We start from the raw sequence: 27,277 nt of genomic DNA on the forward strand, positions 1-27,277 counted from the left end.
TTGAATTCAAGTAAATAATTTCACAGATTCTCCCACAGAAGCTAGATGAAAGTTTGTTCTAAAAGTTTAAAGTGTTCAAAAGGAGATTTTTATGGAGGACTGTACACAGAGATGTTAAAAATGAACCTTTTGGATTATATATGGAGAATTTATTGCTGTATGACTGATGAAAACATATATCAACCACACTAAAAAAGGGCACAGTATGTTCATTTACTTGTGTGTTTTGCCAGAGCCAGAGGTCAGAATAATGTCTGCGTTTTAACTCTTTTTGTCCTTGAAGTGACACCCAAAGGTCAAAACCTCCATGTGTGGAATTCCTGACCAATCAGAGTCTCTCACACATGTTTACATCCAAGCACATGCACACAGCTCAAGAAACGGACACGAGAAGCACATTGCAGAGCGATTTCACACATGCATGCATCAACACACACAAACACACACACACACGGATCACACAGAGCCAGGCAAGAATGTAAAGTTGAAGGATTTACATGCTTCTGTTCCAGATTCTGTGCAGATTTCTCATTTGACCGTGAATTTTAATGCAAACGAGCTGCAGAAAACAGTCGTCTTATTTTAAGCACAGATAGAAAATTGGGTCATGAAGTTGCCCCTGCTACCAGGAGCAGAAATACCCCGGGGGCCGCCTTCAGAGAGGTGATATAAGCTGGAGAAGACAGGATATATATACAAGTTTCAACTATGCGTACACTTGGCAATGCTGTGTAACTAGAGCTTATTATCCCTGTGGTGTGAGGTGGGGGGGGGCTTTAGGCACTCGGGACACCCACCACGGAAAAGCAGGAACAGATAGCGCGTGAGATGCACAGACGCGCAGCGCGTTCGACTCGTGAAATGATTGCATTGTTTGTGTCCTAATAGCCTGTTTTAGAGGAGCCGACATCACTCACAATTGCAGGTTCGGCGCACCGTAATCTGCGAGCGCCCGGTAATTGTCGGCATGCGGCACCTTAACCCGAACTGTCATGCTGAATTACATTACAGTCGCACTATAAAAACAGGCTGAAATCATTTGTCACCTGGATGCTGTGAAGTGAGGAAGACGGAGTGGCCTCTTCCATTGGTTTAACTCTGTTATTCATGCTCACAATAACAGGTTGCTCAAGTGAGCGTTGCTGTGATCACGTTATCAAGCCTACTGTTCAGTTACTATTTCACTAAACTCCTGTTTACTGGAGGAAAACGTCACACTGGTGTCGCAGTAAATCTTAATTATTGGGTTCTAATAATCTATAATCAAACAGGTTCGAGAAATCCTTGTGTGGTTTGTTTGTTTGGGTGGTTGTGGTTCAGTGGGGAGAGCAGTCGTCTCACAATCGGGTGGTTATTAGTTTGATTCCCGTCTCCCCCTGTCTGCATGTCGAAGTGTTCTTGGGAAAGACACTGAACCCTAATTTGTCCCCAGTGGACAAATTGAGCACCTTGCATGGCAGCCGTGAATGGGTAGATGTGATAATGCAGTGTCAAGTGCTTTGGGGTCTGTTAATGCAGAAGAAAAGCGCTATATAAGTAATATTTATGCAAACAAAATAAAACAATGAAGACAGAGTTCAGATGGTCTGAGTATTGGACAAGACAGAGCTGTTGACATCTGGTGAAATCATGTGTGGGACATCTTTCTCAGAGAAATCCCAATAGGAAAACATTCTCCCGTTCTGGTGGAAGCTTATGCAAACAAAGAGAAGCTGTGGGTTCATTGAGAACTTTAAACAGAGCCTCATCAACTGTTCTGAGTGTGAAGTGAAAGCATTAACAAGTTTACAGCGACCAGTAGGAACGATACAAGGGGCCTGGGAGAAAAGTGAAATTGGATATATTTGTATTTGTATCGACGCCATGGATGTTTGTATGTTTGGCTGTCAGTGACAAATGGACCTCCCCTCGTGTCTCTTCCAAGTCATGTCTTGGAGCTGCGTATGTGCTGGGGTAACAGGAAGTGTGTGTACGTGAATGAATGGATGTGTCAGTCAGCAAAATCCCATGCAGGAAAGTTGCGTGTCCGTCATGCTTTCACCGAAGAAACAAGGTCCAAGCTGTCACAGTCAGGAAACGGGAACAAGTTAGAGAAATGTGGATCCTTATCTGGGTCAGTGGTTTGTCGTTTTATCTTGTCCAACTCCCTCAGTTGTCTCGCTGAGATGGGATCTTCCAGTTACACTTATATCTTCCAGCAGTTGCGCACATAGACTGGGGAAACTGTGTATGAAACATCATATCAGTTTTGCTCTTCTGTCACCTTGATCGTCTGGGGCTGATGTTCGCACAATCCCCAGTTTTATCATTAAATATTGTCCTGTCAGATTTATAGGACTAGCCAATTTTGTTGTTAGACATTGAATAATAAAACCTTTTTCATTGGAAGAATGGAATCAATCTAATATCAGTGTTATTGGTGGAAAATTAAGGCATCATCTGCATATTCTCTTCACGAGATGTCATCAACAAAAAAATAAAGATCAAGAAATAAAGACACTAATTTGTTTATTTTCTAAACCAAATATATGTCTCATAAATAGACAGACACACACAAGTTCTTCATAAATACATTTTTGTGTTCCTTCATTTTGAGATAGATGATTTCTTCAAAAAAAGAAACAAGAACCATAATTTAAAATGATTTAAATATTTACAGAAAGGTTCATTCTCATGACATAAAAAGTTTGTGCTTCTTCTCTTTACTTAGAGAAGAAAAACGCTTTATTGTGTGTTAAAGAATCATACCGACTTCGTGTTGTTCAATAAAATCTGTTAAAATGTCCCTGAGTGTTTTCATAGGTGATAGTTTTATGGATGAAACAGAAGCCGAGGAGTTTATTGAGCCTTTATTTAACCAGGTGAAATATTAATACGACCTGGCAACAGATTATATATATACAGGTGCAATAAAAATAATAATGAAATCCAACAATGTACAAAGGAAACAGCTCCATGTGTCCCTCACATGTTTTTTTATATATTTGAGATTTTGAAGGATGATGTTGAGATGAAATGTAGAAAAAAACATAAATGATGAGGATATTTTTGTGAAGCTGCTGTTTTCCATCATCCTTCAAATGTTTTTCTTCCTTTTCTTTAGTCAAATAACTGAAGTATAAGAAATAAATGTCTTCTGACTTCAATATCCTGAAGACATTCGGATGATTTTCTGACTGGTGATTACAGGTGGCGGTACCGGATGCTCGGTTGGGCCAGTTGTGGCCCGCGGGCCAGATGTTTGGCACCACTGCCTTCATTCTTGAATCAAATAATTGAATTGGACGGAAAAAAAGAGTTGCCAGCGTTGAGCTTGTTTTAAACAGTCCAGCAGCTCTGGCCCGGAGGTGCAGGTGGACCTCTGATCGGACCCTGTTTCGGCCCGCGGGCCAGAGCTTCTCTGGACCTGCCGTCCGTCTTCCTGACGTCGCCGTTGCGCACTCCGGCCCCGCTCGTCAATTGGCCGCGGCCGCCCCGCCCCCCCGGAGGTAACCTGTCCGGGGGCTCCGGGCGGAGTCGTGGAGCGCAGCCACGGTTTATATCGTGGAGTCCGGGCGCGCAGCGAGCCGGTGCCGCTCACGACGCACGGGGGAGGGATTCGGTCCGCGCACGGTCGGGAAGGGGAGTCTGCAGACACACGGAGTGACGGAGCACACATCAGCGGGAAGGGGGGACATTTATCCAAGATGCCTTCGAATAAAGACGACGGGGGGTGGAAGAAGTTCATGTGGAACTCGGAGACCGGGGAGCTGCTCGGCCGCACCGGGGGCAGCTGGTGTGAGTATCCGCCCCTCCTACACCTGCACCACCTGTTTGATTCCTCTCTGCTGCAGAAACACGACACATCACTGCGTCCTCTCTGGCTTTTAACGCACAACTCTCCTGAATGTCAAGTGTCGGTGCAAATGTGTGTGTTTAGTGTTGAATGAATTGGAGGCGGCGGTGCGTAATGATCGGAGCCGAGCCGCGCTGCTCTGCGCTGCCTTCTGGAGTCGGAGGAAGGAGACACGGATCACTGTTTCAGCAGCTTTTATTATAGGAACATAAAGGAAGGCGCATTTTAAAGGGTTAAAAATGCATCATAGTCCAAGGTGAGTCAAGGAGAGAGATAGAGGGCCTGCGCGTAAAGGTAGATAGGACTATTGATCCGTGTCGGGTTCCCTGTGATCGGATGTCACTGTAATCTAACGAACAATACAACTGATTAACTTGTTCGACCTTTCATCTCCTGTTCCCCCTCCTCCCCTCCCTCCCTCCCTCCCTCTGGCAGCAGCAGTGCGCATGTCCTTGCACCTCCTCTCAATGTCACACAGCTCCTTTCAGTCTAGACTCAAACACCTGGCTGAGAAACACAGGAGTGCATGCATGCATGCATGTGTGTGTGAGTCTGTGTGTGTGTGAGTGTGTGACATGATGTCTGCTCGGGCAGTTCCATCCGAGCAGCTGCTGATGTGCAGCAGTTTGTCCTTCTGAGGTCATCTAAAAAGTGCTGATGCTTCTGGGAAAAGTGTGGCATGCGCAGTGCCGTGATGAGAGCTCATCTTTCCACCTGATACCCCCCACCCCACCTCCGCCACCTCCACCTCCACCTCACTCCTCTCCTGCATGCTTCCACATCTTTGCTTTAAGTCGTCCCCACTAGTAATTTGTCACATGTTCATCCCCGTCAGGCCGCTGTGACCTTGTGACATTGCTTCATGCAGCATAGACTCCCAACTATGAGGATGGGAGCAGGGAGGAGGAGGAGGAGGAGGAGCAGCAGCAGCAGTGGGTGGAAATGTATAGTTTCAAGGTGAACAGCGGCCATGCTTGATTTATTGCGTCACAGCACAGATAAGAGAATTTGTCAAGCTGGAAATTGATTTGTGATGAGTCAGCGGTGCTTCAGAAAGCCGTGAAAAACCAAGATGCAGGCTCAACTTGAGACTTTTCACAAGTTTGTTGCTTTAGGAATGTCAAATTGCTCAGATGACTGGAGTTTGAGCATAAACTGATGACATTTTGTCTTTCAAAAAAGCTTTTCATCCCTGTTCTTAAGAAAATTTCTCATTTTTTAAGTGAAGAAGCGATTCCCAGTTGTAACCTTGAGCCCGGTTGTGTGAAAATGCTGAGTAATCCAAATGATCTCCTCATAAACTCTGCTCTGACAAAGGTCACAGTGTTCCGTTTGACCACCAGGGGCTTAAATTCAATTCAATTAGGAAGTTTTCAATTCTTTGAAGACTCTCCTGCAGAATTAATGGCGGAACCGTTTGTATTAGTGCTTTCTATGAGTTTATCTGATAGGTGGAGAGAGTGTATGGTTTGGTGAAGGTGGAGCAGGAAAAACGTCTGGGATAAAGGTGGAACCAAGAGAAAATCCTCAAAAGGAGTAAAGATAAGTTAGCTTTAAGCAGTTAAGCACTTCTGAAATTGTTTTTTGACCAAATTCAAGCAGAAAGTAAGCCTTAACTTCATGTTTTTTTAATTGTTTTCTGCTTGTGAGAGTTTTAAACGGACTTTAATTGTATTGCACAAGCTACATTAATAGTTGTGTCAAGTGAGCATCTCATTTAAAGCCAGTCAGGTCGTTTTCCCAGAATTAATTCAGTTTATTGTTCTCACACACTGAAACTCAACGAGAAGAGCAAGCCTCGGGTCTGTGCTTAACCTTGAAGCCAGCTTTACAGTTGTGACTTCCATCGAGGAAGCATTCGCTTTGTCAGCGCATGTGTGTGGGTGTGTGCATGCATGGGTGTGTGTGTGTGCGTAAGAGAGAGACACGGTGACCTTTTGGAGCTGCAGTGTGTGAGAGACGTCGTGTTGAAGTAGACTTTAGCTATCAGATGAAATTTTGAAATGGGGCTTTTTGTCGACTTCATGCAATAAAGTGTAAACTTAAAACTGTTAAGGAGAGGAAGACAGTGTCAAATTACAAGTGCTCAATGGCACGTGTCGTCAGGCTCGGCTCTGCTGAGGTTTAGTTTAGTCAGTCATGCACTGCTGATTTTAATTTTTAAATCTCTTATTTAGTTCAACCTCGTCTGTGTTTTATGTAGTTCGGCTCTTGTTATGTCACGTTCTTGAGGTAAATACTCAGAATCTATTACTTAAAGTAATGCAAATCTGTTGAATCACAGCAGACGACAGTGTAGTTTATCTGAAAAGCTACAGATTATGTTTCCACATAATGTCCTTGTGGGGCAAACAAAACCACGAAGCATATTTTATGGCATATAATGGAAATATTCGAGGTCTGTTGGTTAAATCCCCCTATTGGCCAAACGAAGAGTTTTTGTTTTTCAGAAAAAGTTTCAGAGGCTTGCAGAAAACTAACCTCACAGCTCTTCCCCATAGTCCTGAGTGGTCTCCTTCAAATATATATATACATATATATATATATATATATATGTGTGTGTGTGTGTGTGTGTGTGTCAATGAATAATTTGTGGTGTGTGAAAGTTATTAAACCGTCTGCTGCCTCCACTTGGCAGAGACTCCACTCGAGCTAATCTGGCTCACAGTTCCTGAGGCACGCTGGTTTAGCCGGGATGTCCTTGGTCAAACAAGTTGTGTTTGGAGTGGAATCACCTTCCACACCTTATAAACACACACACACACACACTCACGCTGATCTCACGGTGGTCACGTGACCTCTGAACCAGCCCTCCTTTCCTCAGCAGTGGCGGTTACATCAGTATTTATTCATCCTGCACTTGTTTTCTTTTGATAACCACAGTTTATCGGCGGCGGTCGGGGGTGGAAACCTTTCCGGGAGTCTTTGTCGCCGCACTGTTGTGAAACAAACCGCCATCACTTGAACTTTGAACACCGACGGTTGCTTTCTGATTCTGTCCTCTGCTGCCTCTGACATAATCCACGTGTGTGTGTGTGTGTGTGTGTGTGTGTGTTCTATTTTTTTCCCCCCACAGTCAAAATCCTGATCTTCTACGTCATCTTCTATGGATGTCTGGCCGGCATCTTCATCGGCACCATCCAGGCCATGCTGCTCACCCTGAGCGACTACAAGCCCACCTGGCAGGACAGAGTTGCACCCCCTGGTACGAAATCACAGCTGACACACCATTTTAGGGGCCTTTCGTGGTGCGTTCAGGTGCAACTGAGAAGATTCCACGTCAGTCTGGGGAAGGAAATCTAGATGAAACACAAAGAGGTCTTATCTGATCAGATAGCTTTGATATGCGTCGCCTGCCTTTCACTGCAGCTGGTGAATGAAGAGGTTTCACCACACCTGTAAAAAATCAGCTAAAGCTAACGATGAATCAGTCCAAACAAAGAGAAGTCAGGACAGAGTTTCCTTCAGCATATTCCTGCCAATGACACCTGTGTGTTTGCTCAGAAGATAAAAAGAAGATAAAATGGCTCCGAAAGTGTTAAAATGTACTTAAAAGAGGGCTAAAAAAAATGTTTGTTTCAAATATTTAATAATTGTTCAAACCACTAAAGGTCTGAAATTACTGAAAGGGAAAAATGGATAAAATGGAGGGAAAAAACATGGAAATTTCACCTGAAAACTGTTCAAACTGTAGAAAAGGTAAGACGGCTCAACCACCAAACAGCCAGACAGGTATAGAATAATATTGACTTAAGGAGAATTACAGGATGCTGCTGCCTTTTATCGATGACTGAACGATGTTTGTCTTCCATCTGCAGAGTCACATCCAGGTGCTCCATTGCACCGTGGTGCAGTCACTCTGTGGTTCAGAATGGGTCTTGTGACATCCGCCCTTCCTCAGTGTCTCTGAGGGTCGAATTCCTCCGCTTTTTTGTAATTTCAGATGTTTGCAGCGCTGACTCGGCGTTGTCAGTGACATTCGTGTAATGACTCAGCATTTTTCCAGGGAGGAAACGCCGATTGCAGGAATTGTCCGGAAAACTCATACAAGAGCCAGAACATCCTCAGAATGGTTCAGTCAAGTCTGGTCATCCTATGGCTGTGGTTGCTCTGCTTTACTGAAAACCAGCTGGCAGCTTTTTATAATGCATGCGGATCTATAGTTGCATAACTGAAGCCATATTAGGGAACTGGTTTTTATGTTTTGTGGACATTTCTAAACACAAAATGGTCTCAATGTCCGTTTTTTTTTTTTACAAAGCATCTTCATTACGTCATGGAATATCAGTGCATATATTGTGAAAAAACAGCCACAATGAATGAATAGAACTGTGTGTTCCATACACTGAGCATTCATGCTGTGCGTGTCAGATCGTGCTCCTCCGAGTGGACGTCAGTGTCAGAGGTCACAAAGTGACAAAGGCGAAGTTATGGCCAACCCTTCAGTCACATCAATCTCGGCTTTGTGAGTCCCGAGTCTGGACAAAGCTCTTGTTCAGCTCCGCTGACAATATGTCTATTATTTCACACAGAAAATATGGAGCCAGACAGGGAGTTGGAAAAGGGATCAAAAAAATTAAAGTGAAGATATGTCTCCTCTTTGAATGGCATTGGGAAGCGCAGACACACGAACAGCTCTGCGGAGTCACAGCTGGGCTAAAGTTGTAAAACAGGATCAAATACAATAACATCATCTAGGTTCTCCTGTTTTGTGGTGACATCAGGAAGTGATTAGAGATCTATTTTTCTATATCTGCTCAAAATAAGCGGTGGAAGTCAGAATTCGACAAGAGCAAAGCTTAATCTTTTTTTTTTTTTTCAATAGTGTAGATAGCAGCAGGCTGGTGTTGAGGCTGTGTGCCATGTTTTAGCTGAAGTCTTGGTGTGTGTGTGTGTGTGTGTGTGTGTGTGTGTGTGTGTGTGTGTGTGTGTGTGTGTGTGTGTGTGTGTGTGTGTGTGTGTGTGTGTGTGTGTGTGTGTGTGTGTGTGTGTGTGTGTGTGTGTGTGTGTGTGTGTGTGTGTGTGTGTGTGTGTGTGTGTGTGTGTGTGTGTGTGGCCTCCTCGTGTACACACCCCTCTGTCAAATGGGTGAGGTTTGAGTGGGAATGTTTGACGGAGCAAAGGTTTGCTCCTGCCTTCTGTTTGACCACAGCACTTTTTGAATGGGAGATGGATCTGTGTGTTCGTTTGAGGCCGTCCAAACACTCGTTGCGTCACTTGAGAATTCACGGTCAGTGACCTGATGTCTGCTCACCTGATTGGAGCTCCCAACTGACAGATTGTTTCCAAACAGATTCTCAGTGTGCAGCTTTTCTTCAAACCTGAACTTCTGAGATGGTTTAATTCGGCACACAGCAGCAACAGACTGTATTCAGTCCACTCCTCCAATCTTATCACAGACTGAAACACCATCTGGATCTGGAATGACTGTGGTAACATTTTTTACTTTGGGTGCAAAGAATGCTGCATGTCACACTCCAATATATACCAAACCCCAATTTGGACCTTTGCATTGAGCCAGATTGGGCAGAAATGGAACAGTTTCTGATCTGAAGCCTGCTGCTGATCCAGTAGTTTGCAAAAGCTGAGTGTGAAAAAAAACATCTCCTGGTCTGATCAGATGCTTCTTTTCCGGACAAACATTCGTTGACAAATGCAAGATGCCCCAATGGTGGAGGCAAGCCTTCAAAAGCACGGCTGTCAGCTCAGTTTTGATTTGTGAGAATGAAACCGAGTTCCCAGTGCACCATTCAGCAGAGAAATACCTACAAGGTCATTTTCTGGCAGTCGAGCCATGCTCATAGTCCCAAACAATCTACTTTGTTGTCCCAGAAAGTGCTAATTGTATGATAAAACTAGCTATGGATGAGCACTGACTGGAACACTTGTTTCCATGTGAAAGATGTTTCTATGCAATCCCAGAAGACTGTTTTCTTCTGATGACACGACATATTTGTTCTCCCTGCTAACTGATCTGGACACAGCTGCACAGGTTGTGTAAGCTGATATGAATCATTGAAGCTGTGGCCTCACTGCTGTTGCGTTGCTCTTGCAGGCCTTACGCACACCCCACGATCCGACAAATCCGAAGTGAGCTTCAGCCTGAACGAGGTGGAGACCTACCTGTCTTACACCAAAGCCTTGAGGGACTTCCTGGTCAAGTATGATGAGGACAAACAGCGCGACCAGATGAAGTACGAGGATTGTGGAGGTAGGTTTCGCTCCCAGCATCATCAGTCTGCACCTAGAATCTAGACCCCAACTGTGAAAGCCTCAATTGTTTCTGCAGAGGAACCAGCGGAGTACAAGAACCGGGGAGAACTGGAGAGCGACATTGGCGTCCGGAAGGCCTGCCGTTTCCACAGGTCCATGCTCGGACCGTGCTCCGGTCTGGAAGATCCAAACTTTGGATTCAGCGAGGGCAAGCCATGCCTGATCGTCAAGCTCAACAGGATCGTCAACTTCCGCCCAAGGGTAAATTTAAAAGCATACGTTTGTTTGCTGGAATTAAAATGTCGTTTAGTGTTGCTAGGTTACAGGATGGCTGAGGTTCAGTAGCACAGCTGACTGCCGATCGATATCGACATGTGATCTTATCATTGATTGCTACCTGCACTGTGATTAGATTTCAGCCGCAGTGCTATCAGCTGAAGGTTGTCTGAGTGTGCTCCAGTTATAATTCTTCTAGGCTTTAGCACTTTCCGTCTTTTACTACACGGGAACACTAAAATGACAATATTGCATTTGTGCTCCAGGTGGAAGCATTTGAAATGTTTCAGTGTCGTAACGTGTGCTGTTCTTCCTTCAGCCTCCAACCTCAAATGACAGTATTCCAGAAGAGGCTCAGCCCAAAGTGCAACCGAATGTGATCCCTATCTACTGCACCAACAAGGTACCCACACTTTCTGTTGGTGCAGATGTGTGACCTTTATATTGATAGTCCCTGATTACGAATTTGTGCCTTGTTCTTGCAGAAAGAGGAAGATGCCGGTAAGATTGGCGAGATCAAGTACTACGGGATTGGCGGCGGCTTCCCCCTGCAGTACTACCCGTACTACGGCAAACTGCTGCACCCACACTACCTGCAGCCGCTGGTGGCGCTGCAGTTCACCAACCTGACCCAGAACACTGAACTGCGCATCGAGTGCAAAGTGTACGGAGAGAACATCGACTACAGCGAAAAGGACCGCTACCAAGGACGCTTTGACATCAAACTGCAGGTGAACAGTTTATGACCGTCGTCAGAGTAGTAGCACCTTCACCTGACCGCCTCCCCACCCTCCCTCCACCGCCCCCAAACACCAGTTTATTGTAGGAAATGACAAGTCGAGGGGAGCGGGTAGGCTGTAGCGGTTAAATCAATCAGTAGACTTGAACAAATAAATGGAAGATAACCGACTTTGTTCGAGGACCGACGTGTAATCCTTTCATCATTAGCTTCTACACCTCTGTGTAGCATTAGAGTGTAAATTAGAGGAAAAAAAATAGCAATAGGCCCAATTAAAGATATTTATTCTGCTGTTAAAGACACTTTTCCACAAGCCATGGGACATCGTTCGTCGACGACAGTAAAGTGTAATTCCATCTCTGATGTAGCGAGCCGTGTGTCCCCTTCCGCATACCGCTGCCTCGTGTGGTTTCCGTAGATAGTTTTTGGAGTGTGCCGTAGTTGCAAAAAAAATCCTGGCTCCTCCTTGAGCCGCGCCGTTTTCCTTGCCTCTTTCCTCGTATACGCTTCCGCTGCTCTGTGACACGAATCCCATTTCCTTTAACGATCGAAACCGTCAGACACGGCGCTCCGTGTAGGGAAAAGGCTGCACTCCAGGGAACTTCTCTCCTCTTTTTACTCGTCTTCTACGTCTGATCACAGGAGACGCTTTTAAACTTTTTATTTTTGTGAAATCAACGCGTGACAGGGTTTTATTACTTTGGTTTCTTTTGCCTTTTACCTTCTGATTTTTGCCTTGAATGTAGTTTTGTGTCCAGCCTGTTAGACACTACGGTGCTAACGCAACTCTTTAGACATTTTTTTTCTCTTTTTTTTTTTTTTTTTTCTTTTTTGCTGGTGTAACTCTCTGAATGTCAAACCATGGACCATGGTGGAAGATTTTATATTTATGCAGTTGTATTTTGTTTCTTTGCAGAATATTGTAATGTATAAATGCAATACCAAAGTGGTGAGTTGAAGAGAGTCTTTATCAGAAGCAATGCAGTACTCCTTCACAGGAAGTCATCATGTTAAGTGCTAAAGTCAGTGTCTTGCCTTGCAACCTTTAAATGGGGAACTCTGGATTTGTGTTTAGGCCATGAATGTAGTCTCGGTGTACATTGAACATTCAACCGGCTATTTAACTCCATCCTGAACTGATCATGCATTTTAAAAAGAAAGAGTTCGGCCGGAGCTCTGTGGCTTCACATGATCACTGACGTTGGCTCTGAAGTTCACTCCAGCGTCACTCGACTTTCCATCAGTTCATCCACCTTTTGTCATTTAATCAGAGATAAAAACAAATAAAATCATAATGGATCTTTCTTTTGGTGTGGCTTGTGTGTTTTTATGTGGCGCAGAGGATTCTTCAACCTGTGGCTGAAGGTACTAGAAGTGAGATGAATGAATGAATTGATGGATGTTTGGAGTGTTGTTGGCTCAGTTTGAGAGCACACTGACCGGAGGAGTCCAGTTACACTTCAGCCTCTTGAGTTTTCAAACCGCCAGGAGGATCGTTTACAGACACACGTCTCTGTAATTACAGGAGGACACCGCGGTGCAGCCGCTAACACCAAGATGTTGTTTCAGGCCTCCAGAAGAGGGGCCTGAAACAACATTGTCTATTTTAAATGTAATGACAGCTACTAAATAGAATGGAAAGCAAAAAGAAACATGTTACAAATTCTTTAAAATACTGATTCATTTGAAACAAGTTTTTAAAATACTTTGAGATCTGTTCAGAAAAGTTACGCAATACATCCTTTCTTCATATTCCTTCAGTGAAGGAATACCTGCTTAAAACGTTACGCTTTTCAAGTGAACAATCCAGAAATTTAACTCTGCTTTGTCTAAATATTCTGAACCTGGTTTAAAATATACTGAAATGCTAAACACCATGGCAAAATATTAGATTATATACACTGTGGTGCAAAAAAATTACTTATTAGATGAGAACTTCTCACACAAATCCATCAACAAATGTATATATTTGTGCGTTGAAAAACTCATTGTAGTCTAAAATAGAGATTTGTCACTAAGTTAGAAAAATTAACTGATGTGGAGACTAATTTAATTCCTGTCCCCCAAATTCCGAGGGAGGAGTTTTAGTGCAGATCACTGCTCAATTATCGTAACATGATTAAAATTAGATGTATTTCCCTTAAAATATAAATTATGTGAATTCCGGAAGTCATTCAATGCAGCAACCACTTACAGGTGAGGGTTAAACGTTACTTCACGAGGACAGGTGAGCACTGCAGGATATAGCGTTACTTATTGAGGGTCACACACAGTCACTTCATGAAGCCACATCGCTGAAGTTTTCCACGAAGTATTTTACAGGTAAAAACAGGTAGAAACAGCCGTAACATTCTTCAGACACAAAGAGAGACATGTTCCATTTCGTAATATTACTTTAATTTCAGTTCACTCAAAAGTTGTAGTGTTTTCTGTTTGTCAAGAGTCCAAAATTATAATTCTGGGAATAGTAGCCGAGTTAGCATAAATATTGGCCGCCATATTGGATGAGGACTTGCTTCTCCACCATGCACGCATGGATCCAACCTCCACGCGGACCAGCTCCAGTATCTTCACCACAGGGTCCCCACACACTATGCCAGAGGTGAGTGATGTTTTGAAACATGTTTCCAATCTGTAAAATTTCAACATACCCAGTTGTATGGACATTCCATCTTTGCAATGCTCAAGATGAGATTATGGGCATTGCGTACTAATTTTTTATTGGTAAACTGTGCAGCATTTTACACTTACATTCACAATTATACATTCTTAGTTGGTGACACTTATGAGAAAGTCATCAACTAATACTGCTCAGACTACCTTTTACTGTTGCTTCTTGCAAACCAAGTGAAAATATGTCTAATTCATTAAACGATAATTTTCCAAAAGAATTGAGGGCAAATTCAAATATTGGATTACATTATTTTATGCTCTGTGAAATCATTATGCTTCCAAAAGTTTGGAAAATAATTTTATCATACTTCTGGTCACTGTCAGCTATATTTTGTAATAAATGTGTTCTATTTATTTTAGCGGAGCTGAGTGAAAAGCCTTTTTAATCTTTTTGAGCAGCTTAAACTGCCTTAGCCTGTTTTGCAATTGTTGCAACAGTTTTAGATTTTTTTTCTTTTAACGATCTCTATCCATTTTAGTGGTTTGAGATGTTTCAGTTGCTTTGACTCCTGGATTTCTTTCACCTGTTTGCCTGTATTAGCTTTTTTAATTTTAATTTTGATTGAATTTTGCTGTTTTGCTTGCCTTTTCCTTGCAACCTTTATCAGTAGGTTTATTAAGTAGTTTATTAAATTGTTTGCCAGTTTACATCTTTGGTAGTTTAGGACAAATTTGCATTTATTTTGTTATTTTAGAAAGTATTTTTAGCACTATTATCAAAGTTTCTTTTTTCCTTTGTTTTACAGTTTTAAGCATTTCTTTCCTTTGATTTCAGCTATTTTGCATCTTTTTAGTCAAGATATTTCTTTTCAAGATATTAATTAAATGAAGTCATGATGACATGTTCATTCAAATCTAGTTTTCCTGAGGCCCGGTTGCAGGTGACAAATTATTATGACATTCAACACTCAACTTAATGTTCATTTTTATGTTGGAGTTTCTGGTTCTGTTTGTTTAGTACATCAACATACATGTCTGAAGTAGCAACAACAAGTTGTCTCCATGTAACCAGAGCATCCAGTGATGTATCGAGTGTTGGGGTCCATTTAATTAACATTCACACACTCTTTTCATGTCTCCATAATCATTTTGTGCCGGATCTGTGCCCTTCATCTGTGTAAAGTGATGTTGAGCTGCAGCCTGCAGTGTGTTCTGTCACATCCTGCTATCAGACCCAGGATGTCCACACATGAAGTAACGTTAATTCATGCTTACATTACATTTAATGTCTCCACTTTGAAACTGCTCCACTCACTTTTTCCTTCCCAGTAGATGAAGTTGTTCATTATTCTGAACACAAGAGGGCGCCAGTGCTGCGTCTGTTGTGGTTTGAAGCGTTTCTTCGTCTCAGCTCCAGCAGACACAGTAATGTCATGATGTAGACTATTTGAAATATAATTTAGCAAATACCATGACAATTTTTCCTTTTTTTCATTTGTAATGAAGCTGATAAAGCAGTAATTGACATATTAAATGTAACACAGTTGGTAACAAAATAATTTGGGCTTTTTAAAATCTCAAAAAAGCAAGCAATAACGTCATGATTTTGGCTACTTTGAATGTAATAAAGCCAATCGCGTCAGTATTTTTTAATAATTATAATGCAGATAAGTCAATACCGGAATATCTTTGACAATTTTTACTGTATTGATGACAAAAATGATCATGTTTTCAATACTAGAATTAATTTTAAAAAGATATGATAAAGTGCAATAAATTTGTAAGAATATACAAATATTTATTCAATAAAAATGAAATTAAGTGAGAAAGCTTTGTCAACATTGTTATCTCAGGGTTTTATTATTTTGCTTTCCATTGTATTTCTCGTCTTTATATTTTCATTTTATGATTGTCAGCTTTGCAAATGGCTGAGTGTCCTTGAGTCTGAATGGTGCTTTAGAAATAAGAGTGCCTTGCTGCAAGTTACAGCTTTGATAAGTGTAGGAAAACTATGATACACACATGATTTTTAACTATTATCTTCATTTTGAAACTTGAACATGTTTTATGGATTTTCATTTGCTTTGATCAGCCTGGCTGCAGGTTTTTATCTTCCTCTGATAACCACAGTTGGCTCGGATTCTGGGTGAAATGATGAACAACACTGACAATGATTGTTGACGTTTTTAACCTCTACGGAGTCCGACCAGCTGCTTTGGTTCTGGTGTTTGTTGGGTTTTTTATTTGCATCCACTTGACAATGCAATCGGCTATAATTTATAAGTTTGACAGTCTTCCATCTGCCGCCACTGATACCCAGCTTCAGGCATTCCTGAGGTTGAGAGTCGTTTCTGTCGACAGCCAGTTGCTCTGGTTCCAAGAGTCTGGTCTCCTCTGACCACCATGAACTGTGACTCTTGTGATTTCCATCCATTCTGACTGTGGATGTAACTCTGCTCCTGTGTCCATACTCAATTGTTTGGAGGTGTTGATAGCCGTCAGTACAGCCACCAGTGGCCGTGGTTCTTGAGGTTTATGTCTGATGACAAAAGAACAAAGAATATGCGGTGTCTTTCTTGAGGAAACGTCCGACCCAGCATGCGGTGGATGTGGAGCATGTATCGGTGGGAGCTGGTGCTGCAGCTGTAATGAGTTTAATTGGCTAGTCAGGGGAGTGCTGGCTGTCAGCAGCTTGTTAGGACGTCAGTACCGCTGGGAATTGACAGTAATGTCACAGTTTGATCCACTGAGACCGAGCTCGGTGTCCTGATCCGACCGTTGACTGATGACTCTGCGTTTTCACACAGCGTGTCCAGAATCAAATCTTGGAGGATCGGATCAGTTTCTGTTTCAGACATCCCGAATGAATACCTCCTGCTCTGTGATTCAGCCGGTGCCGCAGCCTGGGAGACGCCGGAGTCAACAAACACTTGAGCAATTATAAATGCACACGGGCCCGCTGATTATCTGTGGATGGCCGACAGCGTCATGAAATTAGTGCAGCAGCCTGCTCAAACACAACCCGTCTCTGCAGGAGAGACACACTGAGGCTGCAGAGCGACACAGCAGCTGTGATCACCTCTGGATCTGAAGCCCAACGAAATATTTCCATAGGCGAACACCCTGATTGTGAGAAAGCACAATGAGAAGGGTCCCTCCATAGTACCAAATAATCCAATTTCCAATGCGCATGATCTAATAAGTTGAGCTGTTTTATCTTTCCCTGTTGATGTCTCATAGTTTTAGACAGTTTAACTAATATTTACTACCTCTGTGTTCAGTTTGCACTATGGGAGAGTCAGACACAATTTTTTTTCACTGATGGCAGTTTTTCAATAATTTTGATAACTTTCTCTTAGAAATATAAAATATACTAAAGGCTTTCAAAGAAAGTCTCTATGAAAAGCTTTCGTGGTTTTTTGGTGATCGTATTGAACTGCAGAAATGACAATAGTTTCCAATCGTGAACTGTGATACTTTGGTTGTTCCCTGCCTGCTTCCCAAGATACATCAACAGATTAGCTCTAATCTCATTTGCAGAAGATAATCTGGCTTCTGTGTGGCTGGAGTTGTTCACTTGAGAGAGACACACACCAATTCGCTCGATTGATATAAACCACTTTACTGGATAGAAGCAGAAGTAATTAATCATAAATCTGAAATAAAGCCCGATAAATGTTCATTTAAATGTTGAAATGTTTGAACTGCCGCCTCTCACATGTTGGAATAACTGTGTTGTGGTGCCTCTGCAGGCCAGGCTGATAATGCATTAAGTGAGAGTAGCAGGGGCTGGTCTCCAGCATGCAGGGCCGAGGTTCCCCTCTGGGTGCTGCAGGCTGCAGAGCTGGGATTAACCCATGCCGCTCTCTGAGCTGCAGGTGGAGTCTGATGTTTCACACACTAAGAGGATCGACTCAGACTGGAAGAGGTTTAAATAGAGAGGAGCCGTGAGCTGCTGTGTGCACGCTGAAGAGAGGAAAAAGGGTGTTTATAAATGTTATTACTTGAACAAATTAACATACCCATGAAATTATGCATCTCCTGAGATGTCTCTTTTTTAAACAAGCTCTTTTTCCATAACAAAACATTTGCCTGAGTCCATTTGTAATTTTTGTCTGTATTTAATACTCACAATTTCATGCAAGTCAACATTCATTCACTTATTAATTTGAATTTAATTCTTGTTTGAATAATCTAGTTTGTCCATTTACATAAATTCAGAGCTTCAAGTGTGGCATGAACTTCATTAGACATATTTTCACGTTATTATTTTCTGTTATCGTCCAGTTTTTACATTTACATTTGTTCTGGTGAATTATAATAATGATATTGCTCCTGGTAAATCTGATACTTTATTTGGATTTCATCACGTCACTTTGGAAGCTTTTAATACATTTTATTGAACCGTTCTTTAAATTTGTCGCCGTGAACTGTGAGATAAATCTTTTCTAAAGGTCAGTGTATGAGTGAAAACATTGAGGGACCCGCCATGTGTGGCTGCAGGTGACCTTTGTTCCTGAATCTTTGGAGAGTTTGAAAGCTTGCCGTGACATAATTTGAAGCTGCGGTCTCAGAGGATCCGTCACCTCCTGACATGTCGTCAGAACTGGTGCTGAAACGAGTCCAGACATCCCGCAGAGGAACTGTGATCCAGGCTGTTTCATACTGCAACACCTCGGGCGGCCTCTTTCATGTCGCAGTGCTGTGTCACTCAGAGAGCAGGTTTCCTCCTCCCCTCCTCCTCCCCTCCTGCTCCTCCCCCTCCTCCACCACCTGCTGAGAGGTGGATGAGCAGAAGGAGTTCCTCCACAGCAAGGGAAAGACCTCGTCCACAGAGAAGCATGAGCGCTGCTTTCTGCAGCGATTGATGTTGGAAGACAGACGTCAACTCCTTCATGGTGGGATCCGATCGACGTGAACAGGACTCCTCTGCCCCGATGTGTTTGAAGTGAAGGAGGGCGAACAGAGGAGAAGTGCCATGGGATTCATTCACAGCTCATTTCATCTTCTCTCCGTCTGAACCACACATCATTGTCATCATCATCATCATCATCATCCTCATCCTCATCTCACAGTCAGGTAAATGAAGTTCATATGGCATGCACAGGGTTTGATAAGGTTTCACTGGGAGCGGGTCAAGAAAACTACCCCAGAGTGTTGAGTTCAAGCGCTCGGCGTAAAATCTAATTTTAGCTGATGTAATCTGGGAGCCGAGGATTTGAGTTAACGGCGCTAAAGAAGAGACGGCTAATGAGACTAAAGACACTCGGAAGCTGTTTTCTGCATGTCAGCTCATTGTTGCTTGTACCCGGGGTGTAAAATTAGCAATAACCAACACTCTGTTGACCTTTTCACTGGTTAGATTGCAGCGATCTCCCTTACATTTCCACAATAAGTGTGAACCTTATTCAGGATCTGTATGTTCAAAATGAGTCTCCATGTATGTGAATGATGGCTTAGTAAAAAAATTCTTGATGTTCAATTTGTCAAATTCAAAATTGTAAACACACCCTGGAATATTTAATTGTTTTTGTTGATTTCCAATGTGCAGCACTGCACGTTTCAGTGTATTTTCTCTGTTTATGTGGAAACATAGAGCTGTGCCTTTCCAAAATGGAAGCTGGTTTCATTTTCAGTGACTCTAAATGATGCTTTCGAAGGACAACATCTAAAAATGCAGAATAAGTTAAAAAATGTTTTCTCCCTGAAACTTGTCAGGAACAGGTCTCAGTTGGCCAGAAGGTGCCAACCTGACTGGGTGGCTGTCAAACATGCGCCGTGGGGCTGGGAGAGGGTCCAACAGGAGGATCTTAAAGTTAAATTACACATGAATTAATATGCTGTTTGTTTTTCATTCAGCAGTATTGGACACATCTAAACCTTGCATCCTCATGCTGACATTAGCTTCAGAGCCACACTGTGAGGGCCATTTCAGTTCACTTTCACAGACCGAATATGAGAAGGTTTTTGAGCACTTCGCAGTATTTTACCACAGTCGGCATCATACAAATTTTATAAAGTTGAAACTGCTCTTATTTTTCTCAACCTTTGATATGAAGACAATGGGGGTGTCAGCCTGAGGGAGTGCTTCACCAGCGGTTTTCCTGATATCATCTTTAGTGTTTTAGGCCACATTTACATGACAGGGTTTGCATTTCGACAGTGTTTGGAGTCTCTGAAAACAGAATGTTTTGAAAGCAACTTCCAGTAACCATAATCTGCATCCCTAGAGACACATTTGCTCTGGACTATGAAGAAAGACAGAGAAAAGAAGCTAGATGGTTTATATCATACTTTACATCAAACTGTGCAACCAAGTGTGGTTGTGTTACTTTTCTGATGGTTATTTCCATTTGATTTATTTTTTATCGTTGTTGTTCCCACGGGACTTTACAGTTTCTTCCTGTTAATTCAAAGCTTTGCACTGTGGTGTGTTATCTATGGCGATAAACTTTACAACCCGTTTCCAGGTGATGGAGGACCAAGATCACACATCTTCTGCTGGCAGAGGACTGCGGTCACGGTGAGTCTGGATGTTTGGACTGATCTTAAAATATAAACTGCTTCCTCTCTTTTCTGTCTCTCGCTCTCTGAGCGTTTCCGTCCCGGTCCTGTCCGGCAGCCATGCCGGACGCCAGTTTTAAATAAAGGCAGCAGCAGAAGGAGATTCAGTCTCGTCCTGCTGCTAACATTAAAATCTGTTCAGATAGTAAAAGGCTACAATCATACAATATTTCACGCCCCAGCTGCTGAACAGGACAAGGGAAAAAAAAAAAAGGAAAAAAAATATATAAAATGCACAGTATCAATTTCTTATCGGTATCATATCATCATTGTATCCCATCTTCATAGTATTAGTATCGTTTGTGTCTGAATCATGTCAGTATTTTGTCAGTATTAGAGATGGTTTTTTTCATCATTTAGATAAAAAAAGAGATCAGAGGTATTTTGCACGTCTCGTCTGTGCTTTATTATCAATCCAGAAAACCAGAATCAGCAGGAGTTGGCTTACTTTCCCTCTTCATGTATTAGCAGCCACAAATATCCTTGAAGTGATGCCACTGATCATGTTTTTCTGCGTTAGGTTGACCGGGCTGATGCGCTGTGGGACCAGCGCTGTCGGCCCCACGCAGACAGAAGTCAACATGGGGACCAGGAGGTGAGCCGCGCCTCTGCAGACATATTAGTGGAATTCAATCCAATTAGCGTTAAGGCTAAAGAGCTGCTGAGGGTTCCCAACCTCTTTCTCCCTGAAACACCTCGGTTCACCGATGTCTGTGTTGGTCTTGAAATGAGTTGTGGTCGGAGACTAACGGCAGAGCTCTAGAAGCTTAAACCGCTCCAGAAGTTCAAGCACTTTCAGAGCAGACTCAGGTTATTTTGGCTCTTTTTTATGTCATGTTAGCAGTTCACGGGAAGAAGCGTCGTTCAGGACTGAAATGATGAAGCAGAGTTGTTTATAGCAGTGTTTTTCAAACTTCACAATCTGAAATGATGAATGTGTCTGATTAGTGTTGAGTCAACCTCATTAGCAAAAACAAACAAAGCATCACAAATGTTTCGGAACGCATTCCGTCAGATCAAATAGGCACTTTCCATTGAAACATGTCACCTGTACAGTTCTCTGTCTCCACACGGCAGTCTTGTTCTACTCATTAGGTGATCACATGAAAAACAACACTAACCCAGACAATTTAGACAGTATTTAGGAAGGAGGAGGACCTGGCCTCATGCTATATGTGTCATGTCCAGTAAGCCTTAAAGTGAAAGACATCCACAGTACTCTGATGCAGGACCTGCCTGGGATTTCTGGTGACACCCAAGAGCCTCCCTCTCCCAAGAATATACACAGAATTAATAAAATAAATACACAAATCAGTGACTGCAATGCATTAGTCATCATGTCCAAAAATCTTTGACTGTGGCATCTAGTCTTTCAGTCAACAACAGGAGAAGAAGAAGAAGAAGCATGAAGCACTAATATTGGAAAAAAAGAGTTTTTGCTGACACTGCAAGCATATGTAGGTAAATAGTGTTATCCAGGTCTGCTTTGGAATCCAGAAGAGCTAGAATTGTCCGAGGAAGGTTTTCCTTTACATCTACTGATGAGCAGTCGTCTCTGCCTTCATATGTGTCCATGACACAGACTTTTGCAAAACATGTTTTTGATTCTTTAACTTACTTTTCAAAGTGGATTCAGTGAAAAACCAGGATTTGCTGCAAGTAATTGGTTCAACTAAGGAAATGGAATGAGGATAAGATCCATCAATAAAAGTGAGTGAATGGATGAATGAGAGAAAGTCTGACACGCTGACCGGTACATCTGATTGTTGCCTTTGCAGTGGTGATCGGTCTTCGCTGGCAGCGCACAACACAAACAACTGCAACAACAATGACGGGTGAGATGAAACTTTGTTCAAATACAGAAACAGGCTCACGATCTGATGTGGTCAGAAAAATGACTTCTGTGAATGCTTCATGCTAGACCCTTGAAAATGACACAGATTGTTCAACAATATTTGATGGTTTTGAACTGATTAAAGATATCCATTAGTTATGCTTAGTTTGGAGTTTAATATATTCTTAAGTTTTTGACCTAAAAGATGATCTCCAGGGAGTATTGGTGATGAACATAAATCCAAACAAAAGATTTTTCACTGACTGACCTCTGTTTGTAACAGAAAAAAAGATGAAAAGAAGGATGACAAGAAGGACGAAAAGAAAGACGAGAAGAAGGACGAGAAGAAGGATGAGAAGAAAGATGAGAAGAAGGATGAGAAAAAAGACGAGAAGAAGGATGAAAAGAAGGACGAGAAGAAAGATGATAAAAAGGATGACAAGAAAGATGACAAGAAAAAAGAGGAACCGTAAGTGTAACTTAAGAAAACCTCAAATGTTTGTGCTTTAAAGTATTTTAATACCATGTCTTAGCATCCAATTAAAAATTGCTTTTTAGAAATTACTGAAACGACTGTAAAGTTGCTGTCAAAATGGCCAGGAAGATGAGTATGAATCTGTGAATCCCATTCTGTTTGAAAGCCTGATGATTTCTCTTTTAACTAGTGCCACATTTTTAATCAACATATATTTGTGGGATGAACTTCCCCAACAAATGCTCATTCTCTCCTCTCCATTCCAAACTTCCTGAATGAACCCCGCTCAGTGGAAAGCGGTGCTGTCCTCTTGAAGAAGAGAATTTATTTCTCTGTCCTCCAGTGATCATTGATTTACATTTAGGCCCACAACCTTGCCGTGCCTACACTAAAAGATGCTGCAGTCAGCAAAGTGTTCCTGCATTTTTAAGACATGTTCACCATCTGATTCGAGAGCTGTAAGCAGAATGTGGACGAGTCTGAAAATGTTCAGGTTGCAGTGCATTAGTTCACTCACAGGCTCGATGGTGAAGAACAATCGTAGCATGACTAAGAAGTCTGTTTTCAGTTCATGCTTTGGATCAAACCCTGTCCAGACCCGTCAAACATGGCGTACTGACTCCCGGAGCAGGGAACCCAGTTTTTCCTAAGTGGGAGTCCCAGAAGATCAAACCAAGAGCAAATAGCATCAGCAAAGAAAAGAAAAGCTGTTTGGCTTTGGCAAAGACTTAACCCAAAAACTCAGTTCTGCTGTGTTCTACAAATTCATGTTCGTTCAAATCTGGCACCATTTAAGAGGGAATTAAACAGACTTTGTTCATGGTGGAAATGTTATTACTAAGAAGCATAGTTAGATAAAACAACTAGTTAGATAAAACAAACTACCTCAAAGAAATGTCTTCATATCAGTCAGGGAGGTTTCTCATGACCAGATGTAGAAGTATGAACATAGATAATAAGATAATCCCAGCCCTATGTGTGTGCCTCTCCTCTAATTTAATGATAGAGTAGAACAGAGTAACTTTGTTAGTGCCAGGGGGAAACTCTGGTAACATGGCTCCACACAGAAAAGAACACAGAATAATAATAGAAGTTAAAGTACCAACGCGATGTGGGATGCAAACAACATACCTGCAGGTCCCTGAGCCTGACCCTTGACCTCAGGCAAGCTTCACTGTGAATAGGATCAGTTAGATGTTGAGAAACAAATTTCCCCAAGGGGATCAACAAAGAATGCTTTCTTCTTTTTTCCATTACCCATGGTTCTACAGAAAGCGCAAGTTAAAAGTGAATGATTATTCTTTCATCCAAACGTATTTACCAATCAGTGAAAAACACAATATTAACTGCACCATCAATAGATGGTAGTTTAGATGCAGCTTGGCAACGGTTAAGTGTGGGGATAATTCATTTACAAACAACAGCAGCCAAAGGATTATTTTTCTGTTTTAAGATTGACAGAGAGACATTTTTCTCTTCCAGGAAGGAGGTGTGGATCATGGATCCTGCTACAGACTTGTACTACTACTGGCTGTGCACCATCTCCATCCCTGTCTTCTACAACTTGATGTTTCTGGTGGCCAGGTATGAACACACTGCTCATGAAAACACCGCTAAATGTATCTCAAGTTCAAAGTCAGAACATCCAATCAGTTCTTGAGTTATTAGCAACACTTGAACCTCGACATACTTGCATTTTAGAGTAGTTATTGATCAGTTTTGTCCTGGTGAGGTTTCTATTATCACTGGAAAACTACAGTAATTTAATTCAGTGTGTTCCTCTAAACCGCACCCTGAACATTGAAATTCTGTAACTTTCACATCATTTAAAAAAAAATGTCTCTTAACAGCTAATGACATTATAAATTGCAACTTTCGTCACCTTTCTGGCTTAATCTATTCAAACCCAAAGTTTCAAACTGCTGAATCAAGAGGGAACCTTTGCAGTCGTTACCTTGAATTTGCTTAATGTTTATATAAATTTACTTGAGCCAAACTTTTTCATTTTTCTTCTTGTGATTTATATTCGCACCTCAAAACTCAGTGTTAGTCTCTCTCCCCAAAATGTGCAGGTGTTATAAAGATTTACATTGTTCCATGCAATAACGTTCAACTGAATACAAAACTCCTGTAGTTAATTCTCAAAAGCAATGATTGATATCAGTGGTAAACTGTGCCACCCGTTCCTGCACTGTATTGTTATTTCATGACTTTTATGGTGTTCATTCCACACAGGGCTTGTTTCAATGAGCTGCAGTACAAAAACACAACGCTATGGATGGGTTTTGACTACTTCTCAGACCTCCTCTATTTCATCGACACCTTTGTGAGAGCCAGAACGGGTCAGTAAGGCTAGTTTTTGTTATTAAGCTGTAAAACATTTCCTAAATGTTAATGCTGATGTTATTTCCATGTTTCCACAGGTTTTCTGGAGCAAGGACTGCTCGTGAAAGATGCAAAGATCCTGAAAGAAAAGTACATGAAGACACCCCAGTTTAAAATGGACATCTTCTCAATACTTCCCACTGACATTGCATTCATCTACCTGGGAATCGATAATCCAGAATGGAGGTTCAACCGTCTCTTTAGGTTAGCGCGGCTGTTTGAGTTCTTTGACCGAACGGAAACTCGCACAAATTTCCCAAACATCTTCCGAATTGCCAATCTTGTCCTTTACATCATCATCATCATCCACTGGAACGCCTGCCTGTACTTTGCCATCTCCAAGGTTCTTGGCTTTGGCTCGGACACTTGGGTTTATCCCAGCTTGTCAGTTCCCGAGTATTCACGCCTGGCCCGGCAGTACATCTACTGCTTTTACTGGTCCACGCTCACCCTGACCACCATCGGGGAAACCCCTCCCCCAGTGCGAGATATTGAATATTTCTTTGTGGTCGTGGACTTCCTCACTGGAGTTCTGATCTTCGCCACCATCGTCGGTAACGTCGGTGCGATGATTTCCAACATGAACGCAGGCCGCGTGGAGTTCCAGGCTAAAATCGACTCCATCAAGCAGTACATGCAGTTTCGAAAGGTCACCAAGGACCTGGAGGTGAGGGTGGTGAAGTGGTTCGACTACCTGTGGACCGAGGAGAAGACCTGCGATGAGAAGCTGGTGCTAAAGAATCTGCCCGACAAGCTGAAGGCTGAGATCGCCATCAACGTGCATCTGGAGACTCTGAGGAAAGTGAGAATCTTCCAAGACTGTGAGGCGGGTTTGCTTATCGAGTTGGTCCTGAAGCTTCAACCCCAGTTCTTCAGTCCGGGTGACTACATTTGTAAGAAGGGCGACATCGGTCGAGAAATGTACATCATCAAAGAAGGAAAGCTGGCTGTGGTGGCAGACGATGGAATTACCCAGTTTGTAGTGCTCAGTGACGGCGCGTATTTCGGAGAAATCAGCATCCTGGGCATCAAGGGCAGTAAAGCAGGAAACCGAAGAACGGCCAACATCCGAAGCGTGGGGTACTCCGATCTCTTCGCTCTGTCCAAAGATGACCTGATGGAGGCACTGACTGAGTATCCTGATGCAAAGTACGCACTGGAGGAGAAAGGACGGTCCATCCTCATGAAGGACAACCTCATCGACGAGTCGCTGGTCAACGTCACCGACGCCAAAGACTTGGAGCAGAAAGTCACCGACATCGAAGCCAATATAGAAGTCATGACATTGAAATTCAGGAAGCTGACAAGTCAATATGAATCATCGCAGCGCAAAATGAAGCAGCGGCTCACTAACATATCCAACCAGGTCAGGACAATGAGATTTGACGATGAGTAACGCCCAGTAGCTTGTTCTGCCGCTGCCGAGATTAGAACTGGATTCACTGCAAGCTTCACAGAGATGAACTCTGGCTTTGTAGAACCTGTGTAGCAGACGGACCTCCAATCTCTTCTTCTACGAGAACCATCAGGTTGCCTTCGCAGTTGATTTGTTCTTTCTTCCTTAGCTTCCACTGTGTGGTTGTTAGGTCTGATCCAAGTCCATCCAAGCACAACAAGCACAGACTGTGTGAAATGAAAGGTGGAGTAGTCCACTTACATGGATTATATCAATGTATTTTTGTCTGAGTATCTTTTTGAAATAAAATCAAAGTAATCCTCTCTCTTTTCAACATTTCCTCCTGATTAATTAGTTGTTGGTCGGAAATCAAAAGTTTTGAGGCAGGTTGGCCAATGAGTCGACTTTAAACAGTTTTTTTCTTTTTTTTCTTTTTTTTACAGGAAGACATTTAAAAATGGGACACACATAAAGGCATATAAAAAGTGCGTTGATATGAGTGTTTTACTGAGTAAATGATGTGAATGGCCACTATGGAGGTTTGCAAAATTCCTGTAACAGAAGACTGAACCTAAGAATGACATGCATGGTTTCAGCAAGTGTTTTGCTGGATACAGTACCAAAATATACATGCAGTAAATATATATAAATATAAAGTGCTTTTCATATGAAATAAAAACTGTTGGGCATTGATTCCACATTTCTTTAAATGTTTTTTTCAGAAAACTTAAATAATTCAACATTTTTAATGGAAACCGTGTGCCTCGTTCTATAAAATACAGCGATGTGTGCAAGTCGTTCCAGACTTCAGTGTGCACGTTCGTGCATGTACACCACAGCAGTCTTTTAATGTTGATGCCAGCGGTCCAGCAATGACATTTTAATGTGGCGAAAACACCTTCAAAAGGGTCTTTGTCATATTGAAGATAGGTTTCTACAATGTGTGA

The 27,277-nt window shown here is 42.3% G+C and overlaps 2 protein-coding genes across 2 annotated transcripts; both read left to right on the top strand.

Moving 5' to 3' along the window:
* Positions 1 to 3,561: 3,561 nt before the first annotated feature.
* Positions 3,562 to 12,367, top strand: atp1b1b (ATPase Na+/K+ transporting subunit beta 1b). Its single transcript, XM_030086020.1, has 6 exons — positions 3,562 to 3,777; positions 6,912 to 7,040; positions 9,891 to 10,046; positions 10,125 to 10,309; positions 10,644 to 10,727; positions 10,810 to 12,367. The coding sequence occupies exons 1-6, from the start codon at positions 3,687 to 3,689 to the stop codon at positions 11,068 to 11,070; spliced, it is 906 nt and encodes a 301-aa protein (XP_029941880.1). The 5' UTR covers positions 3,562 to 3,686; the 3' UTR covers positions 11,071 to 12,367.
* Positions 12,368 to 20,821: 8,454 nt separating this feature from the next.
* Positions 20,822 to 26,330, top strand: LOC115383644 (cyclic nucleotide-gated channel cone photoreceptor subunit alpha-like). The gene is made up of 5 exons (XM_030085777.1): positions 20,822 to 20,835; positions 22,358 to 22,543; positions 24,032 to 24,133; positions 24,785 to 24,891; positions 24,973 to 26,330. Exons 1-5 carry the CDS (start codon positions 20,822 to 20,824, stop codon positions 26,328 to 26,330), a joined length of 1,767 nt encoding a protein of 588 aa, XP_029941637.1.
* The last annotated feature ends 947 nt before the right edge of the window (positions 26,331 to 27,277 follow it).

The sequence above is a fragment of the Salarias fasciatus genome (genome assembly GCF_902148845.1).
Source record: "Salarias fasciatus chromosome 23 unlocalized genomic scaffold, fSalaFa1.1 super_scaffold_20, whole genome shotgun sequence".
NCBI lineage: Eukaryota > Metazoa > Chordata > Actinopteri > Blenniiformes > Blenniidae > Salarias > Salarias fasciatus.

Bases quoted from the DNA above. Each gene is read 5' to 3' on its own strand.
- atp1b1b (XM_030086020.1), top strand. From the start codon at position 3,687: ATGCCTTCGAATAAAGACGACGGGGGGTGGAAGAAGTTCATGTGGAAC. The intron at 3,778-6,911 runs GTGAGTATCCGC...TTCCCCCCACAG, and splicing joins CCGCACCGGGGGCAGCTGGT to TCAAAATCCTGATCTTCTAC. The intron at 7,041-9,890 runs GTACGAAATCAC...TTGCTCTTGCAG, and splicing joins GGACAGAGTTGCACCCCCTG to GCCTTACGCACACCCCACGA.
- LOC115383644 (XM_030085777.1), top strand. The intron at 22,544-24,031 runs GTAAGTGTAACT...TTTCTCTTCCAG, and splicing joins GACAAGAAAAAAGAGGAACC to GAAGGAGGTGTGGATCATGG. The intron at 24,134-24,784 runs GTATGAACACAC...CATTCCACACAG, and splicing joins TTGATGTTTCTGGTGGCCAG to GGCTTGTTTCAATGAGCTGC.